Raw genomic sequence first — 24529 nt, 5'->3', positions numbered from 1 at the left:
TTTTTTTGAGTCAGTGTTTCACTCTTTTTTCCCCTGGGGGGGGGTTGGGGTGTTTTTTTTTCGCTCCACAACCTCTGCCTGGCTTTTTTTTTTTTTTTTTTTTTTTTTTTTTTAGTAGAGAAGAGATTTCAGTTGGTTATGGCTGGTCTTGAATTTTTGACCTCAGGTATTCCACCAGCCACAGCCTCTGAAAGTGCTGGGATTACAGGAATGAGCCACCACACCCGGCCTTTAGATGGCTTTCTAAACTCCTGATCCTTTAGAGCTTTTCTCCCTTTATTGAAAGATTTACATAAGCCATGGCTTTTGCAATTATAAATAAGCTACTTTTCTCTGTCTGGAATGTCAGTCCTAAGAACAATGTGAATTTATTCCATTTCTTTTTTTAATGAAGTTAGAATTCTATTTTCTTTTGTTGTAAATTGGGGAAGTAGGTGAATGAGAATATTTAAATTGTGATACTAACTTTAAAAAAAGGAGGCAGCTTTAAAAATTATCATGCGTGATGTGGTAGAGTATTGTGGGATAGAATTTCAGGTCTTTTTAAAAAAGAACTTTGATTCATTTTAATTCTTCAGAAACAATTGAAATATCTTTTTACGATGCCTTAAATTTCTTTCTGCCTTTTCCATGTCTTGGAAACTCCTGGTGGCTGCTTCTGTCAACCTTCTTTTCATTTTTCTTCTCCTTTTTCTCTCTGCCATTTTCCTTTCCTTTCCTGACACAGAAAAGGACAGTGACATCTCAGCTGGATTTCAAGAGTTCAGATTGCCTCCCTTCTCAAAAATCTTCATGGAGCTACCATGTTGTCTGAAATTGTTGCATTGCTAACTTCTTTTGATTAAAGCATCACATATGCCAGATAAAATCTAAATCTTAGGCCTATAAGGAAACCAGCCATTTGGCAGACTGTTGCCTATTTAGTACACAGGACTAGTAAGGTTTGGTGGGGAAAGGGGATAAGGAAACAAAATTAAAAACACGAACTCCTCCTCAGGAAGTCACTCAGTCTCTGGTGGTAGGACCCAGAGTCAGGGACTGTAGCAGCCAAGGCAAATACATTTTAGAGATGGATTTTCTTGAGGAAGGAAAGGTGAGCAGAAACTAAAGAAAGATTTTCCCCTTTATTAGCATCTTTCCTAAGAGTAGTATTCCTAGACTTTCTGGAGTGGATGACCATTTAAAAAAATATTGAAGGAATGAATGGATGAATGCACACAAAATGAACTGTTTCAATCATTTTCTTCTCTCTCCTCAAAACTTGGGCAAGAGTAAACTCATTTGAATATGTGACATCTAATCATTCTTTTTAGCAGGTAATTATATTTCATAAAGAATGATGTTTATTCCAAACTGGTCTGGAAGAGCAGGAAGATAAAGTTGATCAGTATATTTTGGAGAAAGTTATGGAAGAAGAAATCTACTAAGTTATAAGGTTGGAGGCTGGGTGTGGTGGCTCATACCTGTAATCCCAGCACTTTGGGAGGCTGAGGTGGGCTGATCACCTGAGGTCGGGAGTTCGAGACCAGCCTGACCAACATGGAGAAACCCTGTCTCTACTAAAAATACAAAAAAATTAGCTGGGTGTGGTAGTGCATGCCTGTAATCCCAGCTACTCGGGAGGCTGAGGCAGGAGAATCACTTGAACCTGGTAGGCGGAGGTTGCGGTGAGCCGAGATTGTACCATTGCACTCCAGACTGGGCAACAAAAGAGAAACTTTGTCTCAAAAAAAAAAAAAAAAAATTAGAAAAAGTGCTGCGTCATACTTCTAACACACTTGGGAACCCTGGCTGTATTTCTTAAATAATGAAAAGTTTAGCCACTTCTGCTGCTTCTGTACTTAAATTTAATTTAGTTATTTTTATATGCTTAAGCACATTCAGGAGCCTCAGGCAAAGTTTTAAAGAGGAAGGGATAAAATGCTGAATCTTATAAATCTCTGCCCTCTCTTTAAAGAATATAAAATTACTCCTATGCACTAAAGGCTGGCACCCACAGTATTAACTACAGCAAGCACAAATGTTTTGCTTTTTATACGATTGACATAGAGACATTAATACTGACGTGAAACCAGCTTGATATTCAGTTTGACATGTTTAACCAAGAGTAAATTGAGTAGGCTATCATCATAAACAAGGAACAACATATTGCCTAACGTTTAGAGTTAATTCTTTAGTTCTCTATCCGAAGTCAGAAAACATTTGTGGAGCTGGGCACAGTGGCTCATGCCTGTAATCTCAGCTCTTTGGGAGGCTGAGGTGGGAGGATCCCTTGAAGTTAGGAGTTCGAGACCAGCTTGAGCAACACTGCAAGACTCTGTCTCTATAAAAAATAAAAAAGTCAGTCAGGTGTGGTGGTGCATGCCTGTAGTCCCAGCTGCTCAGGAGGTTGAGGTGGGAGGATTGCTTGAGCCCAGGAGTTCAAAGCTGCAGTGTCCACCACACTTCAGGCTGGGTGACAGAGCAAGACTTTGTCTCAAGAAAAAAAAAAAGAAAAAAAAAATCCAAAGAAAAAAGCATCTGTGAAACAGTTTTTTGTGTATTTTCTGTTTACTGGGAACTAGAGACAGTTTTGTAAGTAAGATGGATAGTGTTTGGAATAGACCTCTCCATTTGACTGTTTCACATTCATTCATAGTGTAATGAAAGAGAAGGAAATGACCTGAAGTTATGAATAAGGGAGGACACTTGCCTGTGTCCTTCAAGCTTACCTTTGCGAGTTGCTCATGAATCTCAAGCAGGCTGGGTCGGTTGACCTTGGGTCCACTGATGCTGCCGGTGTTGCGATAGTACTCTATCTTGGGAACGGCATCCATGGTGTTGTGGCCAAAAGTTTGTAGGTAGTATGTGTTTGTGTGAGAATCATAAGCATGAAAACTGGCATCTGTTTTAGCAGTTTCTCCACTTTGGAGGAAATTGTCATAGCACTCCTGATTCCCAGGCCTAAAGCTGATTCTGAGTCTTTTCTGAGCCTCATCCCCAAAAGAGGTTTCTTCATAATGTGGTGGGTCAGTGTTGTCATTTGCTGCTGCACTGCTCTCATGGTTCTCATTTATGACATTAACTTGAAAGCGATTGGTATTACTGGGCACTGAATCCAGAAATATGTTGGAAGAGTTGTTCAGTGACATCTTCCAAAATTGATTTTTTACTGAGCTATCTACTTTATGGTTGTGTTAAAAAATCTATATATTTCTTCATCAAAATAAACACTAATGTGCTTCCATTAGGGAGCTCCTGGCTTTTGTTCTAGACCATTCAATAAATAGATTCTTGATATATTGTCTCCTATATAATCTTCAGGATGTTCTTCAAAGCTGTCATTGAAAAAGAAAATTAAACTTGTTTCAAGTAATACAAATATATTTAGGTGAGGGTGGGATATAAGGGAACAGTTTTGTTTTACAAGACATACAATTTTAAACTCATTTCACTAAAATTTATCTGTCCATGAACCTTAGTCGTGTGAGTAATTAAATCCGATAATAAATAACTGGAAAACTGTTCCAGCAAACAGAATTTCCAATGCAGTCATTAAAATGTTACCTGTGTTTGTAGTATTTGCTTGGATTCAGTGCACTGGAGTTCACTATGACTTTAAGTCAGATGTAATTTTACCTATTGAATACAGTAAGACCTGATGAGAATGTTCTTAGCCTAAGACATAGTTCACTGACAGTACTAAATACGGAAACTGCAAAGTATTTTGATTGATAGGAATATACACTATATGACATGTAAAATGAAAGACAAAACTTCTAAAAAATATATTCTTGCTAGTTTATAAAAATCTGTACATGTTCAACTAATAAATTGGTTCCAAATTTTGCTACCTATACAACAAGTAAAAAATTATGTTTTAGAATATGCATTTAAAAAATACATCCCATCAAGATGATGTCTCTGTGAATTCTTGGATCTTTTACAAGATCCAAATATTTCGTTTGCTCGTACATTTGTTTGTTTTGCAAATACTAACATGAAACCTTAAAAATATGAATATAGAAATAAGTCATATATCTATAAGAAATAAGTCATGTATCTTAAAAAAGTCCTCTGTTATATTTAGGTAAAATAATCATGCTCTACTGACTCATTTTAATGAAATGTCCTCAATAATTGAGAGGTTTATATTTGACTGTGAGATGAATAGACTTCACAATAATTTTCACAATTTCATAGTACTGGCCTGTCTTAAAACACTTTCTTTAGAATTATATTTCCTTATTTATATCTTAAAATTCAGCTTTTCAAGGGAAGTTCTAGAAACATGAGATAAATATAAATAAAAACTTGTCTCTCTCATGCAATTATTAAAGCTGTGTATTTGCATTAAAAAAACCCTCAACTTCATTTCTCAAGTATCCTTTCCTGGGGAAATTGTAAATGAAGCTATTATCTTTTTAGTTTTTAGAAAACACTTCTCTTCATAGTGCTTGACACCCTCACCTACTCGTCAGAATCTACTTTATAACACAATATTAAGTATTATTTTTACCCTGCCCAGAAATGTTCAACTTACCACCAAGGAGCCTTCTTCTGAGGAAACGTAACCTGCTTCAGAGTCACCCAGGAATATATGGGGCACTTAGCTTTCAGCCCAGAATGTTAGGCTTCTGCTTATTGGTTAGAAACTTTCTTGAAGGAGATGACTGTGCAATGATTGGCCTGGAATAGTACTGTAAGCCCTACCAGGTCATTAGCCCTGAGGAACCTTAAGCACCACATCAACTGGTAACTAGTAGTAAACCATTAATCCTTTTAGACAGGAAGTAACATAGAGTTTCTTTAATTCATAAGGACAATTGCATTGCTTAATAGCAATTGTCCAAAAATTGTGAGCATTGCATTAGTCATTTGGGAATAGATTAATTGAGTTCCACCGTCTTATTTCAGATGAGCCCTAGTGACCTCCTGTTGTTTAGCATGTGTAACAAAATATAGTTCTCCAGAGATAATTTCTATACTCTGTAACTAGAAAGTAGCATCTGAAATGATTTTATCTTGCTTGTGGTAGATATTACCTTGAGTCTTTTGCATGGGAAATAAGTAGATTGGGAGTGGAATCAATGATTTATTGAAAATATTTCTATTTTGGGAAATACAGGAAAACTGTTTTTTTTTGTTTTTTGTTTTTGTTTTTGGTTTTTTTTGAGACAGAATCTCGCTCTGTTGCCCAGGTTGCGGTGCGCTGGTGCAATCTCGGCTCACTGCAACCTCTGCCTCCCAGGTTCAAGCGATTCTCCTGCCTCAGCCACCTGAGTAGCTGGGATTACAGGTGCCCACCAGCACGCCTGGCTAATTTTTTTGGTAATTTTGGTAAAGATGGGGTTTCACCATGTCGGCCAGGCTGGTCTCGAACTCCAGACCTCAGGTGCGCCTGGCTCAGCCTCCCAAAATGTCGAGATTACAGGTGTGAGCCACCGCGCCCAGCCGGGAAAACTGTTTTAAGCAGGAATCAAACTGTGGGTAAGTATCCCAGTGGCACAACTAAATGACCTGTCTCCAACTGGAAAAACATTTTTTTTGTCAAATTCAGTTTTTGAGTTTTGTTGAAGAAAAGATTTTTCTTTTTCAGATTTGCAAGTAGGTGATTATTAACACAGCAAACAATTCCTCCCTCAGGTCTGTCAATGATTTTCAATCAGGATGATTGAATGAGTCCTCTTGGTTTCTTATAAGAAACGACTCAAGTGATTTCCAGTTGTCTGAATAGCTCAGTTGTGGTGTAATATAGTGGCTAGGAACAAGACTCAAGTCAGAAGGCCCAATTTATGTCCTGGCCCTGCCACTTGCTGTCTGTGTGAACTCAGTCAAGTTACTCAGTCTTTCTGTGCCTTAATTTTCTCATGTGCAAATGCAGATATGGATAATCATTGTACCTACCTTGTTGTAGAGTTATTTTGAGGAATGAATGAGCTAGTTTGTGTATGGGGTTTAGAACAGCAACGATTTTTTTTTGGCTTTATGTAGTTTTTTATTTGCCAATTTAAAAATAATTTTCTTCCCCCTTTAAACTATTAATCTCTTGATTACCTGTTCCATTGCTCTAGACTGTTGTTAGTTAAGCAACCCTAAATTTACACCTTCAAAGGGATGACAGGTGAAAGTTTACATCTCCAAGGCATAGAACTTAGATCTAAACACCATTATTTGCTGAAACAAAAAGGACATGAATAAAGGCCCACTCAAAACGAGATTGTCAGGAAAAGTATCCTAAACAAAGGTAAGATTTGGTGTATAAACGTTAAACCAATGTCTTTTTTTTTTTTTTTAAATATACTTTAAGTTCTAGGGTACATGTGCACAACATGCAGGTTTGTTACATAGGTATATGTGTCCCATGTTGGTGTGCTGCACCCATTAACTTGTCATTTACATTAGGTATATCTCCTAATGCTATCCCTTCCCCTCCTCCCCACCCCACAATAGGACCCGGTGTGTGATGATCCCCTTCCTGTGTCCAAGTGATCTCATTAGAACAGCAACAATTTGTACTTAGTGCTTGCTTTTACTATTTTAGCACTATTTACAATTAGCTGGAGATTTTTTCTTAGCACATTCAAGATCGTGAGGTGAATCATTAGAGATTGGGATAGATATTTTGTCTATAAAAATAAGTGTGAAGGTAAGTTAGTGAACTGATTCAGGATTATAGAAGTGTCTAGAGACACCTAAGTAAAACCCTTTAGATTCTCTTCGTCAGGTAAATGTCATGCTAATCAGTCAGGCTAATGTCATGAGGCCATATCAGAAATAAAGACAGAATTACAAGTATGTACCTATAACTCATTCCACTCTTGAAGGCCACCAGTACAAGGCATTTATCTGTTCAACAAAGGGTTCTGATTCCTCATATAGAAAGTGTTTTGGCACAGGAATGTCCCATTTCAAATTCAGCTGGGTGGAGCTGGTTGTTTATATCAAGACAAGGGACAGCTAGGATGGGGCTCGGACTCAAAACAGGTCCTATTCACCAGACCAGGACAGAAGCCATGAGCTGACATCCTTCAACCCTTTTGGGAGCCACGTATTTACTCTGCAACCTTTTTCCTCTACCAATGACTGTGAATACCTCTGATACCAGTCAATTTCCTTTTTCTTGCTGGCTGACTGCCTGACTTCAGAGTGGTATGAATTTGTTTTAGTCTTGGTCTTACATCATCCAGACATTTTCATTCTAAGCCTTTTATCTCTTACTGTGAAATGAAAGTCTTTGTTCTCTATTAAGGGGATTCGGGCATCCTGGAACAAATGGGAGATGGTTTTGGGGGATATGGATGAAATTACACCATCCATAAAGCCAACCTTGAAAGGCGAATCCGATTTAGGCCTTTCAGACAGGCGGGAAAGGTAACAGGAGCAAGCTATCTTGAGGTATGCTCCTATATCTTTCCTCTGTCCTCTCTGACAAGGCTTTTGGGAAGGGGAAACTAGAGGCTGATCCAGCTGTGACATTGAACATCTATTCCTAGAAGAATTAACATTTCATGAAATTTCCATGTTGTTTTCATATTGTAACCAGCCTTTTATATGTTTTATATTCTTTCTGTTTCTGAAAATACAGATGCTGACTTTTCTATCCCCCCAACACCCCCCCACCAAAAAAAGAAAAAAAAAAAAAACAAAAACAAAAAACTAAGGCACCCAATAGACCACAAATAAAAACCACAGATGAAGACACTTTTGGTTAATAGAATTTTTCTTTAGTGGATTTGGAAATAATATTATGGTAGAGTTGATATACTTGAAAAGCTTATGGGAGTTGAACTTCCAGAAACAATGCTCATATTTCATAAAGTTTTCTTGGTTGTCGAGGTCTTTCTTCTTTCGAAATAAAGATCTGGCCTTGGTTTGTTCTAGTCATCAAAATGGAGGGTCTTGGTAGGTGTCTTCTCTGGGAGACAAGTGAAACATCTGGTACTTTAAAAGACTTGGTCAATAAAGAGACCTAGTTTCCTGGCACACACAATTTTCAGTACATTCAGCTGAACTTGGCCCAGTGACCTGTTCTTGGGCCAAGTTACTAACTGGCTATGAGATGTGTACCAGGCCTACACTCTTGAACCAACTAGGGTACAGAGAGCCTCCTTGAGATGAGGATCTGATCCAGAAGATCTACAGCTAATAACAGATATGTTCTACATCTATTATGAGATGGAAAGCATCAAGGAATCTCACAGAGACAGGTGGTTTTGGAATTCTGTAGACCTGAGCAGTAAGCATGTCTATAAGCTATGTAGAAGTGTTGAGGACAGTGTCTAGGGATACAGCAGAAATTAAACTGCCCAAGTTCAATCCCTAACATAACCATTCCCTAGCTATGGTGACCTTGGGAAGCTAGTTAATTTCTCTCAGCTTCAGTTTCTCTTCTGCAAAATTAAGATTAAAAATAAAATGGACATAGTAGTCTTCAACTCAAATAATTGATAAGAGTATCAAATAAATTGAAAGTAACTAATTTAGTGCTACCCCTTGGCAATATTAGTCTTGTTCCTTTGTGGTATGTTTTGCAGTTGTGTGTTTTCAAAGGACATGAATATTTTTGTATTTATCTCCTGCTATGTTCCTCCATTCTGACTCATAGAGAGTCAGAAGTTTGTAGTTGGAAAGAATTTAGAACTATATAATTCTATCTTTTTATTTCTCAATTGAAGAGAATGAAATACTAGAAAGATTGAATAATTTACACTAAGCCATTGCTTCTTAGGGTTTGAGAATATTACTGCTACTGATGAGGACAATAAATAATGATAGCAAGGTATGTTTAGATACTGTTTTATGGTTTACAAAATGCTTTCACATTCATTATATCTAATTGGCCCTCTCAGTATTCCTGAAGATATGCAGGATAGGTTTCTTAATTCTTGTTGTGGAAGATAGGTTCCCCTTAGGTAACTTTCTGGGTCATAAAGCTAGTTCTTGGCTAAGCTAACATTAGAATTCAAATCTCTGAGTTTAGGCTCCTAATCTGAAAAACTTTTCATGATATCTTAAATCCTCATTCGTTTCAGATCTCTGGATTTTCAGGTACATTTGTAGCACTCATAGGGCACTAGAATTGAAAAAGATGTTAGCACTCCTCTTCACTGAAGCTCACAGAGATTAGATGACTTACCCATTAGAGCATAGCTGTACTGGTGGCACAGCTGAGACTGTCTTTGTTTCTGCTTAGAGTACTCTATCCACTAGGTCATGCTGGAAACTCCCTTTTAAATTTTATTTATGCAAGGGGTAGGGGAGGGAGCATCAGTATGAGTCAGGTCTGGTTTGGATTGCAAGCTATGGGATTTTACTGCAAGAGATTCGACAAAGAGGACAGATAGGAGGGTCAGGGCTCTGTGAAATTTGGGGACCTTTAGGGCCTGTGACTACTTGTAGGCTTTGGGTGTTAGATTTTTGAGATATTTTTTCACCTGTGAATGTTTTTGACCTATGGCTATCATTAGACAAATAATATTTTGATTATTCTTTGGACTAAATTCTCTGTTTCAGACCTGACTTACTAAAGCTAAAGGGGTCTGAGTCTGCAATGTGGAGGGGGTGCCTGGGCTTTGCAGAAGGGAGAGAGCAAGATGTCTTTAGCACAGTTTATTAGCACAAGAAAGGAAGCAGAAATTCAAGGCAGTTGTTCACGATAAGAATAAAGATGGTAAACATTGCTGCAGCAATCCTTATGCTCTATTCATTGGAAACCTCTAAGTGGGAACAGAGGAAAGTGACGAATCCCAACGATAGTTTATCATTTACACAGCATGGTGAGGAAATTAGTCACAGATGTTTATTGAATTCACTGAACAAAATGAGCCTCTCTCCCACACACTCAAGGTAATTACAATTGTATCCAGAATGTGTCCCAATGGCGCAACCATAAAAACCATATAGCTGGAACTCTCACGCGAGCGCATATTCAAATGTCCCTTTATCAAACTCTTCAACTTCATCTTCCCATGTAGAGGAAGGCATGCTACTATATGGGTCTAGCAGGATTTTGAAGCATCTGATAATAAGAAGTCCCAAGAAGATACACAAAATCCCAACAAAAGCAAAGCCAGTTTTTTGCTCCAGAGTCAATGAGAAAGCTGATACTTCGTTGACACTCATCTTAGCTGAAGAGTTGCCACAGTAGGTACTACTCATTATTCACTGGCACATTGTTGTGGCTCTTCACAATTCCTTCTGGAATCAACTCTTCGCCTAGGTGCAAAATTGGACTCAGTTTAGTTTTACCCTTGTATGGTGTTGGGTAGGTTGTTGCTTATTAAAATCTGACATTTTTCAAACCTTCTTGACTTAACTCACAAAAGATGTTTGAAAACATCATCAGATACAGATCAGAATCAAATTAGCATTGGAGGTGCTATTTCTAACTGTTGTCATTGAAGAATTACCTTTGTGGACACATAAGACTGTGCTTACATACTCTAAATAAATCAAGTATGAAGGTGAGTATTCAAATTATCAGCCCTAAAATCTTTTGATTCATTGCTAGACAGTTGGATAGCTGCTTCTTTGATCTGAATTGTCATCTAATTTTCACCTCATATTTGCACGCTAGGTGGATAATATAAATAATCATAGCATGTAAGTTGCTCAAGCTGTTTAAAGTCCATACTTCAAGGTCTATTTCCAGTGCCATTTTGACTGGTATAGATTCTGATCCTTTTAAACAGATATAATGACTTCTTTTTTTTCACCCCCTTAGGTTTCATATGTATGTATTTACATTTTTTTCTTCACTACCACTGGATACACTAAGTGTCAATTTCTTAAAGAGAGGAATTATGTTTTTAAAATTACATGAATGCAGGCAGTGCCCAACAGAGCAGCTTGCAAGTAATAAGCAGCAGTGGCTATGGCCATTAGCCACCTCCCCACCATCTCCATTAGCTTTCAGAACACCCTAAGTAAACATAAAATCCAAGTTAAACAGCATGCTTTCTCTGCAAATTCAACTTCAAGACAAGCTCCCCAGTCGCCCTCCCAACGAGATTTCCACTCCTAAGTCCCTGTTGTGCTGAGATTCTAAAACTAACACTAACACATTCAGAAAGTATATGTTGAACTGAAACAAAACAGATTTTTTCCCGTTTGATGTCTTAAGGTAGTTAAGTGAATTAATTACAAATAAAGATAAATTTAATTAATCAAATAATTACTAATGTGCAGCCACCTTTTTTGAGAGGACTGTCACCAAATAGCTTTTTATCCAATAACTGCAAATAATAGATTGTTGGTATTTTCTTTTTTATTGTTGTTTTTTCTGATAATTTTTAAGAATTATATTTATTAAAATTACTGACCCTTGAGATTTGTTTGCTCCTAATTTTCAGGAAACAACTGAGACAGAATGAAGGATGGAAGGTAAGGAATGAAAAAAGAGAGTAATAAAAGCAGGTCTTGTAGCTTTCAAAGTTATTCTGCAAATGATACACCAACTAATATCCATCAATATTTTGTTTTATAATGATTTAGATTACAAAAAAGCTCTATCCTCAAACCTTAAGTGGCAGAAATATTCAATAGTTATGGCTTATGTTCATTGTTTGATTTTTTGTTTAGTAAAGGGAAAAATATTGTTCAAACCCCTGTTGAGTTTCTTTCCACTAAGTCATTTTTTGTCCTAATCAGTATAGTATAGTGAAAAGACTTTAGTTTTTTAAATATAGGGACACTTATTGGCTGAGAATCATCTTCTGGAAGATTGAGTTCTTGTTGTGGTATTTATCCTGTAAAAGGCACGGAAGATTGAATTGAATCTCTAATGACTCTGAGACTTAACTGGAACTTCTTTTGCTGACTAAATGTCTAATTTTCTTGCTTTTGTCAATTAAAAGTCATTTGTTAAGATCCATACACTCACTGGATCATTTATTTAATGGATGGAGAAACTAAATAGCAGGATGTTTCTCTATGGAGATGCTGGACCAAGGAGATGATTCAGCCAACTAACTTGTCCATTTATTATTTTTACTAGAGCATAACCTTGCTGGGCTACACCATGTGGATATTTCAGGGGATATGTGGGTAAGATGAGGCAATAAAAGTGGTTTATTGATGGACAATGGTTTCCCAATAGATTCCCTTCAACGAAGGACTTGTTGCCCAGCAGCAAGGAATGTTGCCAGCAAACAGTCTTCAGCTGTCAGTCCCTTTCACCATTTGCCTTGGTTGCAGAGAGCTGCTTCACCCAAAGTCATGGCCCTTCCCAGGGGAGGCCATACTCAATAATTGATTATATAATAGTATAAAGGCGTGACCATCTTGTATCAAAGGGAGACAACTCTAAAATCTATTTTAGCTTCAGAGTTCTATATGGGGTCAGCGGAGACTGTCATTGGGTCCATAGCACAGTTCAACTTCTGGCCACTCCTGTTTTAGTCCCCACTTTTCCATGGCTGTGGAGCCCAAGGACAGTCCTCAATAAAAATTCAGCAAACTAACCTCTGTCTCAGAGTCTGGCTTCTGGAAAACCCTACCTTTAACAATTGACATCACAAAAGTTAAAGCACCTGGGCAGTTTTAATGATCTGTTCATTTTTCAATTAGTTCTTTTTGTTATCGTCTAGCAGCAGCCTAAACTGATTATAGTTATGATGTTAGCTAAATTTATTTAGGTGTTTTGAAAATGCATAATGTAGACACAGACACAGTATCATAGCTGATTGTTGAAGGAGTTAAGTCTGTTGGCTCTTAACCAGTGATTAATCCACTACACTCTTATTTTTCTTAAAACCTACTAACCAACCAAACAAACCAACAAAAAGAGGCATTGTTTTAGAGGCAGCAATAAAACATTCTTGTCATTTGTTACTATTAGTTTAAAACAAGGCATATTCCTAGTTAGAACAAAATCTTTTTATACTTTAGAATATAATATGTCCATCATACACCAAATAATACTTTGTTCCTAGAGCTTTAGATGATATGTAAATTAATGAGTTATTTATTGTTTTTAAAGGGAAAATAATTACTTCTCACATAATGATCACAGTTCCCAGCACACTATAGGTATTCAATAAATATTTCAATTGAATTAAACTAAATATATTGAAGAATATATTTTTTGAGGAATAAAGTCCTTCAAATAAAGTTTTGTACAATACTCTAGTTTTTAGATATCCAAAAAACATGAAAATACATTTAGTTAAAATGAAAATTTTTATTTGATTTCAAAAATTGGATTTGAAAGTATGTATAAAAACTCAGTAGCTCTTTCAGAATTCAGTGTTTTTGTTCTTTTCTGTCAAATTTCCTTAGCATTCTTAGACTCACATCATTTTTAGAATTTAAAGGTGGAGAAAACAGATCTTTCCTAACAACCTTGGGAGTTTCCTTTTGTTTTCTAAGGAAAGATATATGGCCATCATATATTCTGGCATTAGTTTGTGCCAGGAAGTACAGGGTTAAATTTTGCATTCCACTATAGTGACATTGGTTAGCTTAAGATTTCTGGTATAATTACTCCTTCTTTGTCTGTCCCTGCCCTCTACATTACTTGACTGTTACCCTTAGCTAAGAAGGTATTGTAAGATACTTCAAAGGCTTTTGGAATCAGGTAAAGGCATAAAGAATGAATAGATATGCAGAGTCACTGTTAATGAATAAACAAAGTCACCATTTTTATACTACCTTGGAGGAATAGATGGATGGCTGTTTCATGGCTTTGAACATAATTTATAAGCACTCTGTGTCTCTATTATTGGTACAAATATAGGAGCAATGCAGTATAACTAGGGAAAATGCTGAGAAGTGACCAAAAACTTTCAGAATGCTGTTAAGAAATCTAAAGAGCTAAGTGAACTTAAGGTGATATATAATACTATTTTAATTTATTCATTAACCAAATGTATATTGAGTATCTGTTAGATGCCAGTACTTTTCTTGGTACTAGAGTACAGTGGTGAACTAAATAACAATGTGCACCTGCCAAACTGAGGGTTATATCCAGTGGTGAAGTCAGACACAATTATTTAAAAATATCCCTCTCTATATATCCACATCTATATATTAGACCAGGTACTTATAGTCATAAAGGCTATGAAAGAAAGCAAAGCACATTAAGTGGAAAGAGAATGATGGTGGATAAGCGGCACTTCTTTAGTTAAAGAGGTCAGCAAAGGCTTCCCTAAGAAGACAATATTTGCCCTGAATGATGTCTAGAAGGGAACCATGGAAATATTTGGAGGAATAGATTTGAAATTTGTGGAAACAGCCTTTACAAAGGCTTTGAGGTAGAAGGGTTTCACATACAACATGCTCAGATCAAGAGATAGACCAGTAAAAGATTAAGCCCTTTATTTGCACAAGATGGTTTAATGTTATCAAATAACAAAAAAAGGCCGAACTACTTAATCTACTTCTGTCTTTTTAACCAATATAGAATGGGTTTTAGAAATGACACACATACACAATCAATCAAACAATGTAAGCAGACAATACTTTAGTAGAATAATGTTTAGCCACATTAAATGAGTTAAAAAATCTCATGATCAGATAATTTATAACTTGGAGCTATACTTTCAAGACTTTTGAGAAATTACAGACCATGAAAGAGCTGCCAGAGGTAAGGATGTGGACAAATGTATCAATTTTCAAGAGGAGTAAGGGGGAATTGTAAAAATTATATATTGGCACCTTGGAATAGGTCTTTGTTGCAAACCCATAATTAATTATTTAACAAGCAATTTGTCAATATTTAAGAAGTCATTAAAAGTTAACATGAGTTTAATAGGTAATGCCAATGCACTTCCTTTTCAAAAGTTTACTACTAATATGATGAATCAGGGAAATAGCATGGACATGGTTTAGTTATTTTGGCAATGCATTTAACAGTCTCCCATGATATCTTTGTGGGGAAGACATGAGATATGCCTGGATACTAGTGTTTTTATGCAGATTCATAGATCTGAACTACCCTAATAAATATCAGGTTCTGTAATCATGGACATGGGTCTCCAGTGTGATATTACAAAGGTTTCACTTTATCTACACATACTTTTCAGTGTTTTTGAACAGTGACTAAGTTGAAGATATTGAAGTGAAGCTTATTACATTTGACAAGGCTTGGCTGAAATATGACAGTACGTGGAATAAAGACTCAAAACAATTCTGATGCCTAGAATTCTGGGTTGAAGCTAGAACATAAAATTTAATAGAAACACTTCTAAAGCCCTTTGTTTAAGTGGGAGGGAAGGAGATGCACCAATTCCAAACAGGGGAGATAATGACTTGGCAGTTCATGTAAAATAAATCTGTAATCTGCAATTAATCGAGTTAGCCTGAGCCAAAGATATGAGGTGGTGGCTTATAAAAGCAAATGTCTTAAATTGAATGGGGGTGCAAATGATAGAAAGTAATAACATTATTATAATGTGTCAGGCCACATATAAAGTAACACCGCATATATTCACTATACTTTCACTGAAAAATGTTTATTGGGTTGCTAGTATGCTCTAGTAGACATGGACTCCTCTACTCAAAAAGATTCCAGCTAGTAAGGGAGAAGAGCCATGTACACACAAGGAAAAAAACAACAATGTAGGCTTCTACAAAAGCAATAAAAAAGGAAGAGGAAACAAACTTGTATTTAAAATCTACTGTGTATCAAATACTGCTTTACATATATTATTTTATTTAATTCCCACAACACCCACATAATGTTGATATTATTATCTTCAACATCTTGGTGAAAAAAAAAAAGAAGATCCAAAAAGGATAAACAAGTTTAGATGAAATCAAGATTTCACCCATTGAGGGATCAGGAAAGTTTTTCTTGCAAGAGATTGTATTTGAACTGAATCTTGAGAGACAATGATTCAGATCTGTGAAGAAGAAAAGAGCATGACAATAAATATGAAGGCAAAAAGTACTGGATTTATTCACAGCACAGTGAGCAATTTGGTACAGGCAAGGGGGAGTATGGGAAACAAAGCATTGGAAAAGTAGATTGGAGCCAAATTGTGAAATATTTTGACTGTCAGGCTAAGAGTTTGAAATTTATTTGCTTAAAGGCTGAGTGGCTTGATGATGAGACTGAAATAGACATAATTTTGAGGGAGAGAGCATCATGGGAAAGAAAGAGTTCAGGTGAGAAGCAATGAGGGTCTACACTAGGGAGTAGATGTGTGAAAGAGGGTAGACGTTGGAAAATATTTAGAAAAATATGAGGGATAGGATTTGGAAAGTAGTGGGCCCATGGAGAGAGAGGCATCAAAGAGGACTCTACACTATTAAGCTCTGACAAGTGTAAATATAGTGTTTTTATTAATCAAAACAAAGAAAATAAGAGCAAAGTATAGACTTAGAAAGTAAATGACGAGTTTATTTCTGGACTTGGTGAATTTGTGGTACTCATGTGTGATGCATAGTAGGTACTCAATTGTCAGCTTTCAATAAATTAATCCAGATCATTTTGTCTAGCATAAAATTTTTGATGGGAGAATATTTTAAGGTATTGCTGTCGAATAAGGTTTGTGTAGAAGACTCTATCCAGGATGGAGAGAGTCCAGTATATAGAAATATTTGCAAATCAAAACTTAATAGAATTGTTGAGCTTTGTCTAGGAAGGGGAAGACCAAGGAGGACAATAGGTAGACTCAAATATTTGAAATATTATCTTGTAGAAAGCCAGAAGGACTTGTTCTAGATTGATCCAGAGAGCAATTTTACTGTAATTCCATTAAAGTCTATTTTCTGTTACCACAAAGGATTAAAGATGGAAGAAGCCTAGCAAGGAGCTTCAAGGAATGCCTCTCCTACAAGGAGGATCTCCTACTGGAGTTATATAAGATGAATCATGAGTAAATCTGTAGCAGAAAATTCACCTATAATAAAGGAGGCTACGGTTTCTAGAAGGAGGAATTAGCAAACAGTGTCAAATTCTACAGTGGTGATGGAAACTAAGCACTGAAAAACAGGGTCTTATGGTTGGCATTCAGAATTATTGCATCATTATAAAAATTTAGTTTAGAGTCTAGGAGGGACACTAAATTGAATTGGATTTAGAAGTGAGGGGTAATGAGAAAATGGAGTCAGGTGGTAAATAAACTTGACAGAAAGTAAGTTTTAGTCGGTACAGAAGGTTAAATCATAAGATGAATCACTTTCAATAACAAAGACATGACTGCATATTCAGTTTTTAAAGGAAGAGCTACGTAAATTTACCTGGGTTCAAAGAAGTGTAAAATTTCCATTTTTAACCAAAAAAAATGGGTTGAGAAAGAACAAATGTTTTATTAATGTCTTAAAAGGGAAAACGGGCTTTTATATTTATCATAAAAGTATACTTCATACTAAAGATGAAAACAAAATACAGGTCAAGGAGAGCAACTGAAAAAGTAATATTCAAAGGCTGATTAAAAAGTCTGCCCATTGCTGTAGGCTGTGCCTACACAAGCAAATAGAAGTAAAAAGTTAAGCAATTGCCTAACAATGTGTTCAGCAAATAGATGGTTTTGGTAATTTAAACCATATATGTAGCAGTTGAAATACCAGTATTTCAGGCCTAAATTTTTCAAACAATTGCCCAAACTTTCCATTTTACTTGCTTCGTGAAATGAACAACTTGTCTCATTTCAACACCAAATCAAAAGCTTTTGAGAATATACTGTTGAGTGTGCCAAGTCTTCTGCTTTTCTATTGATACAGAGCATAATATGATATAAAAATATTGTTAATAACAAAATATTGTTAAAAACAAAAGTCTCCAGTTATAAAACTGATTCATTCACAATTACTAAGGTATTCAAAATGCTCAACAGTTATAGATAAAATATGCATTTTCACTTTCTCTAATTGCTGGAAGAGCTCTTCACAACAGACACTGTAATGCCTAGCCCTGGAGAAGCATCATCTTAATATCCTGTTTACTGGGGAATAGAAAAAGAAAGAAATCTGAGAAAATTTAGATTAATTTACAAACCATATATTTTTAAAAATCCATGTAAAAATAGTTTAAAAAAATGAATTTTCAAAAATAAGTAGAATGTAAAACTGGGTAGTGGTAAAAATTATTTGAAATATATTACACCACAAAACTGGGTAAAATCAACAATGCAGTTTAAATATCAGGATCAATATATATAATGATTAAAATATTTAAGTATCTTTTAACACTACTGCTGCAAATGATAAAATACTGTCTTTAGCCATATTCACTGGAATAAATGGTTAGGTACTTTGGCAATGAGTAACTTGGTTGAAATTACTTCACGGCAATTCTCAGGCACTAAGATTTCTAAGTACTGATGAGTCATAAGATTGGGCCAAGGGTGTTCCTGTAGATATCAAATAGCCCAAATCTCATGAAGTTGCTTTGTAATTAGCAACTAGTAAGTAAAAAACAAAGTCTTACTATGATCAGTACTTACAAACCATATCTCTGTAAGTAGTTAAGCAAAGATGATAGTATTTTTATACCTGATATGCAGCCTTTCATATTCATGAATATCTTAGTGATGTTTATTTCTTCTGTGAAATAACCTTACTAGAGATATAAAAATACACCTTTCAGATAAAATCATTTAATCATGCAACAATGCACAATTACAGAAACCAATGTTAAAAAGTGTGTACCCATTAAAGAAAGATCCTCCTGTGCTTTATTTTAATCAACAGGTTTTTCCTCTTGTTTATTTCTCTAGTAATGGTATTCCAAACAATAAACCTGAAATAGTAACTATTAGAGTGGAATATGATGTTCTACGTAGAAAGTATTTTAGCACTGGTCATTAGATATAATAATCTCTACTGCTAATGATGACATTCATAATTTCATGAAGTAAGACATATAAGAAAACCCAAGGTTAAAAAATAATGAACCATTCCATACATATACACACTCCACACAAAATATAAAGGTTATTATATCCCAGTAAAAGAGAGAAAAGAAGCATTATTGAAACCACATCTGCACAGAGGTAGTTAATCATTAAGAATCGAATGTGTTGGAATCAAAGGAAAACCTTAAATTACTAACCTAGATGTCTTCATCATGGTGAAATGCATAAATTTCAGGGCTTTCCAGAGGTCCCAAACCTTAGGATCTGCCAGAATCCACCCCAAACCCTCAGATTTCAACCTTAAGAGAATTTCTCTCTTAAGATAATCTTTGGATGGCTCAAGGACTCTGACACTCAATCTTTCCAACGCACTGAGAAACCTGGCCTGAAAATTCTCCAAATATCTCATTAAAGAAACCTAGAGCATCATCATCATTCTGCGTTGTTTGTTTCCAGGTCTCTTTCTACGTACTAAACCGAAGAAGCATGGAAACTTCCTGCAAAACATTATGGGAGAAGCATCAGCAATCTGCACGTACACAACACTTTTGCCCCGCCTGGCAGCCGCATCAGCAGTAGCGCTAGCATTACGGGTGCTGTTTCCCCTTTAGAATTCGAACTTATCAGACCTGCTGGCTCCCGCCCCCCACCCCCCGCTCTTTTGCTTCAGAAATACAAGAGAATGAGGACATATTTCTCAAATCGACCTGCATTTGGAACGCTGTCAGTTAATGCGGAGGGAAGGGGGAGAAAGTTACTTCGCAGACAGCGATGTCTCACCTTCCATGCTTGTTGCCATGGAGATGAAGTCCAGCCAGTAGACTTAAGTGTTGGCACGTTTGTCTGCGTTCGCTGATCGGTTCAGTAACAATGTAGAAGGCGTGTTCTGGAACCTGCGTGGAGTCACAGGACCCTGGTTAGCGCTTTCCTGGCCTAGAAGTGTAAATGTCTGTGTCTGTCGGTGAGACAGAGGACGTGGGCGCCCGCCGAAGTACGTGTGCGCGCGCGCGTTTGCAGGAAAACGTGCATGGATTTCTTCGGTGTGGCAGTGTGTAAATATTTGCGCTCGCATGTGTCTGTGACAGCGTCTGTGTGTGTATGTGAGACTGAAAGGAGGTGGGAGATGAGGAGGGAAAGGGAATCGGCTCCAGCAGCAACAGGCTCTATCTATTCCTCAGTTCTGCTAAAAGAAAGAGAGAGAGAGGAAGAAAAAAAATAGACGCTCCTTTTTTCCCCTTATAACACACCCTGAAGGTTAGCAATCAGATTTCATCACTATCTTTGTTTAGTAAGGCAATGGGGGTTTAATTGATTTACTGCTGAAATCCTTGTTTTGCTCTCCTTGCTGCATTCCTGGCTGTGCCGCGGGCATTTTGCTGTGCTTTGGTGACAGCCGTTTCAGTAGAACAGTAGGCACTAAATTCTTACATGTTTCTTCTTATCCGGTAAGGAAAATTCAGGAGTGAAATGTGTATTGGTTTAACCGGAGACTGTGTGTCGTTTGGAGTTCGTTTCCCCTACTCTTTCCCTTCTCCCTTCCACACAAACACAACTGAATCCCCTTCCGTTGCTAGGAGAAGGCGCCTAGGCGCTGTCCGTAGTGCTGAAATGGTGCGTGTTGAGACCCGGCTCCCAAACACAAGCTAGAAGACAACAAAATAGCAGCTAGAAAACGCTCTGATAAAGCCCTAGATAGCCGCCAGGTACGTTTTCTAAACAGTGTTGAATATGAAGATTCTAAACCTAACCGACATTGAAAGCAAGGCAAAGCAAAGCAACGCAAAACAAAACAAAACAAAACAAAACAAAACAAAACAAACAACAGAAACCTTGCTCTTTATCCTTATTTTAGGGGTCTGGTCGTTTCAACAAACTCAGTTATAGGGTTCCCAATTCTATTTATGTTTTGCTACTCTATCCAGAACCTTCAAGTTGCAAGCACTTGTAGATCCCCTACAACCTTAATTATTCACCTTATAACTACTGGACTGTGAGTGGTTGGGGGAAATGTAGATACAGAATTGGGACATTCATCTAAAGAAAATAAGTTGAAAACATAATGTAAGTGTAACTAGATTCAATAACAAAGTGAAGACAAACTTTATGATTATTTAGAGTGTTTACTGATTTAGGAAACGTAATGGTCTTACAAAAAAATGGGCAATGTATAACTGGGAGTTCATAGAAGACCACATTTTTTAAAAGTTGTTTTTCGATTTGAAACTATTAAGATGTCCTAAAATGTAGGTGAACTAACTGCCCCCTAAGAAAGAGTGAAAGACATATCTTCTTCTAGGGACATTTCCATGGCCATGGTTTTATTGACTCTTTTTAAGCTTGCCAAGGGCCACATTCTTTATTAGCACTCTGGGCTAGAACAGTGCTTCTTGAAATATAACATGCATATGAATCTCCAACGACCTTGCTAAAATGCAGACTCTGATTCAGTAGGTGTGGGGTTGGGTCTCAGATTGTGCTTTTCTGACAATTTCCTAGGTGATGCCAGAGATTACTAGTTTTGAGACCAATTAAAGTAGCAAGATGCAGCTGGGAGTGGTGGCTCATGCCTGCAATCCCAGCACTTTGGGAGGCCAAGGTGGGAGGATCACCTGAGGTCAGAAGTTTGAGACCAGCATGGCCAACGTGGTGAAACCCTGTCTCTACTGAAAATACAAAAATTAGCTGGGTGTGGTGGTGGGTGCCTGTAATCCCAGCTACTCAGGAGACTGAGGCAGGAGAATCGCTTGAACTCAGGAGGCGGACATTGCAGGGAGCTGAGATCCTGCCACTGCACTCCAGCCTGGGAGACAGAGTGAGACATTGTATCAAAATAAATAAATAAAAGTAGCACAATGCTAGAGATATTGTATTCTGGCAATGCAGTCAGTCATAGATTGTGGGAAAGGAGATCATTTTATTCCATCTATTATTCTATGTATGCTTCCAAAGTGTTACAAAAATAATTTATTCAAAATTAGCTCAGAGACTAATCATGTAAACATTTTGTCTGTACAATATTAACAATTTTTTATGAATTTGATTCCTTTGATTTTGATTTTGACATTGTCTGGACTACTGGTACAGTTGACTCTGTATTTCCATACTATGATCTACAATCCTTCATTCTCTTTGCAGGCCCAGCTCAAGGGAGCATAACTAAGTTACATGATTCTGCTGAGGATGTATGAGCCCCACTCCAATAATTTATTATCATGGTTGGAAACTGTGACTTATCATTTTATGACTTGAAATATGGCTCCATAGTGAGTGCCCATGAAGCTGATTTTTAAAATCTGGATATTACGGATCTAATTCTCACCTAATTTAAAAGGTAGAATAGGGTTCTTGTTTCATAGATCATTTATATGAATGTTGATTTGTTATGTCATTGACTTCATACACACATGCTTACATTTTGAAGGTTGCTAGTGTTTCCCATTAATGCTTCTGAATTGATGCCAAAGGAAAGCATTGACTATAAATTAGGTTCCTTGGTATTAGTTGGTGTATGACCCTGACCCTTTTCAAGCTATAGGAAAGATAATGATGCTCTCAAAAGTCTGCAAAATGGCTTATTCAGGAAAGCATAATGGATTAAAAATCCATTAGGTTCCACTTTCTTTGCTAGATGCTGAGATACAAAGATAAATGAGATTTGGTCTCTGCCCTTGAGGAGATACATGGCAAAATAATACGGCAAGTTCTACAAAGTTCTATACAAATACAGATTAATATGCTATTCATATTTTATTAGCCATTGCCAAAGAAGGGATGAAGAATTGCAAAAAGGTAAAACACAGAATAATTGTACTTCAGGTCCTTGCCAATATCTGCTGCCCAACTTTTCCAAAAATTTGCTGAAAGACATGAAATATACGAATGCCTTTCTAAAGCACATGTGGATAACCTATACTTCTGGAGCATCTGTGATTTATTTTCAGAACAATCCAAGTTATTAGAAAGGTAAATATGTGGGTGGCATTGTTTATAACTTCCCCAAACAGAATTGCCTTTACTATGCTTTGACATTATGCTCTCAGCTTATATACAGTAATTCTATATGAAACAGCTCCCAGCTTACACAATCTGCTCTATATCTACTACAGAGTTGTTACTAAAATCTTGGTCAACATATAACTTACTATTTCTTATATAAAGATGCCTAATGGATTTAGATTTCATAGACATATCCCCAAAAGCATTTCTTTCAATACCAGTTTAATGAATTGAACTTTCATACATCTCTTCCTCACTTAAATCAACCCAGGGTAAAGTGGTATGTTCTGTTCTTACATACAGTGAAAATGACATAACTAATTAAAGTTAGCATTTATTTTAGTTACCAGGGATGTCAGAGTCAAATTAACAGCTGAAAATGAATAACTAGGTAAGACCTTAAGGCTTTTATATCTCTTCTTTTTTTTTTTTTATCACCTTAACTACTGCAATTTTGATTTCTCAGGTAATGATAATATTATTTTCTTTTAGTTATCTGTTTTAATGTGTGATCTCATGTAAATGTCCTCATAAAATCAGAAGTGGAATAAACAAATAAATAAATAAAGTAAATTTCTCTACTTTTTGATTATTGGGTGAGTATATATGGTTGTTTTATAAATTTATTTTAAATAGGATACTAACATACAGAAAAATGTGTCATCTAATTAGCTATGAAGATAAAAATCTAAACTATAATGAGGAAATATTAAAATGTCAAGATGACAGAAGAATTTTTTCAGTTTATATAATTATAGATCAGCTTAATTTCAAACCCCTTTGTTACCCTGTTGCTATTTTTATACTCTAAATAGTGTCCCTTATATGACTAAGACTTTTTGTTATCTCAGAGATTGGAAGTGTTAATTGTCCACCTTGTTAGAAGACATGGTAACCATAGGAATTTAGAAAGCATGACAGCCCCACTCTAATGAATATATTCTAGAATAAGATTGTCACAAAGCAACTGAAAACAAGAATTTCCTCTAATAACTGAGCTCAGGATTCTTTTCAGAGGAAAATTTAGCTTGCATAAATTTTTGCCATCCTGGCTCTAGTTGACTTCTTGCTGTCAACTGTTGCAAAGTGAGATCACCTTTACCTCTTTAACCTATTAGGCCAACATGTTACTTTCAACTTTTCAGGAAAATCTACTTTTTGTTTTGCTGAGGTTTGATTACTATTCCTTAACTAAAATATTTTAATGTGGCTGTGCTTTTTAATTTGAATATTGCTATTGATTCAAACATTGGATAGCATATCTTTCAAATGTGAAATTTTAAAACATGTATTAAATACAAATATAAATTAGTTTTGGTATAACCATTTTTTAAGATAATCCAATGCTTTTTTGGCTTTAGATGATGTTAGGTAATTAGCTATATTCAAAAGTCAACTCTTTATTTTTCAAAAAATGAATTCCTGTGTATTTGAATGCTATTTTTATCTACCCATGTCTTTTTTGTCTACAGACACAGTTTTAATCATTGTTTTGAGGGGAGGAATAAGAATGATTTTGAAATTTCACTAAGAAATATATGCCCTTTTCCTAAAAATACATATATACGATGTTTTGCTCACAGCTCAGGTATTCATGGATCTCTGGAAGTTCATTTTTATAATCCCAAGGTAATCCAAAGAGCCTACCGAAAAATCTGCTGTAAATGAATGGTACATGATCTCATTCCCTGTTTTACAACTAAGTATTGAATGGCTTAAACTCCTACTTTTTTTTTTTTTTTTTTTTTTTT

At 36.2% G+C, this 24529-nt stretch overlaps 2 protein-coding genes across 8 annotated transcripts in view; both read right to left on the bottom strand.

Moving 5' to 3' along the window:
- Positions 1 to 83: 83 nt before the first annotated feature.
- LOC116272759 (solute carrier family 12 member 1-like) lies at positions 84 to 5069 on the bottom strand. Of its 2 annotated transcripts, XM_031661533.1 has the most exons (4): positions 4523 to 4541; positions 3547 to 3618; positions 2712 to 3317; positions 84 to 718 (listed from the first exon to the last, which is right to left on the bottom strand). In XM_031661533.1, exons 3-4 carry the CDS (start codon positions 3129 to 3131, stop codon positions 674 to 676), a joined length of 465 nt encoding a protein of 154 aa, XP_031517393.1. In that variant the 5' UTR covers positions 3132 to 3317; positions 3547 to 3618; positions 4523 to 4541; the 3' UTR covers positions 84 to 673. The 2 variants fall into 2 exon arrangements, with proteins under 2 accessions (XP_031517393.1, XP_031517392.1); XM_031661532.1 differs by lacking the exon at positions 3547 to 3618 and having other exon boundaries at positions 4523 to 5069.
- A 4509-nt stretch (positions 5070 to 9578) lies between these two features.
- Positions 9579 to 24529, bottom strand: part of LOC116268654 (cortexin-2) — a 25296-nt gene continuing 10345 nt past the window's right edge. The window contains exons 1-4 of one of the 6 annotated variants that reach the window (XM_031661538.1): positions 20100 to 20319; positions 19563 to 19675; positions 18980 to 19279; positions 9579 to 10197 (exon numbers count right to left, since the gene is read on the bottom strand). In XM_031661538.1, coding sequence (XP_031517398.1) covers positions 9895 to 10140 — 246 coding nt within the window. In that variant the 5' untranslated portion in view covers positions 10141 to 10197; positions 18980 to 19279; positions 19563 to 19675; positions 20100 to 20319 and the 3' untranslated portion in view covers positions 9579 to 9894. Of the gene's footprint in view, positions 10198 to 18979; positions 19280 to 19489; positions 19902 to 20099; positions 20320 to 24529 lie in introns of those variants that run through there. The other 5 variants (XM_031661542.1, XM_031661540.1, XM_031661539.1 and 2 more) reach the window with 5 other exon arrangements.

The sequence above is a fragment of the Papio anubis genome, unplaced genomic scaffold, assembly GCF_008728515.1.
Source record: "Papio anubis isolate 15944 unplaced genomic scaffold, Panubis1.0 scaffold186, whole genome shotgun sequence".
Classification (NCBI taxonomy): Eukaryota; Metazoa; Chordata; class Mammalia; order Primates; family Cercopithecidae; genus Papio; species Papio anubis.
This window is presented reverse-complemented; position numbering and strand designations above follow the sequence as displayed.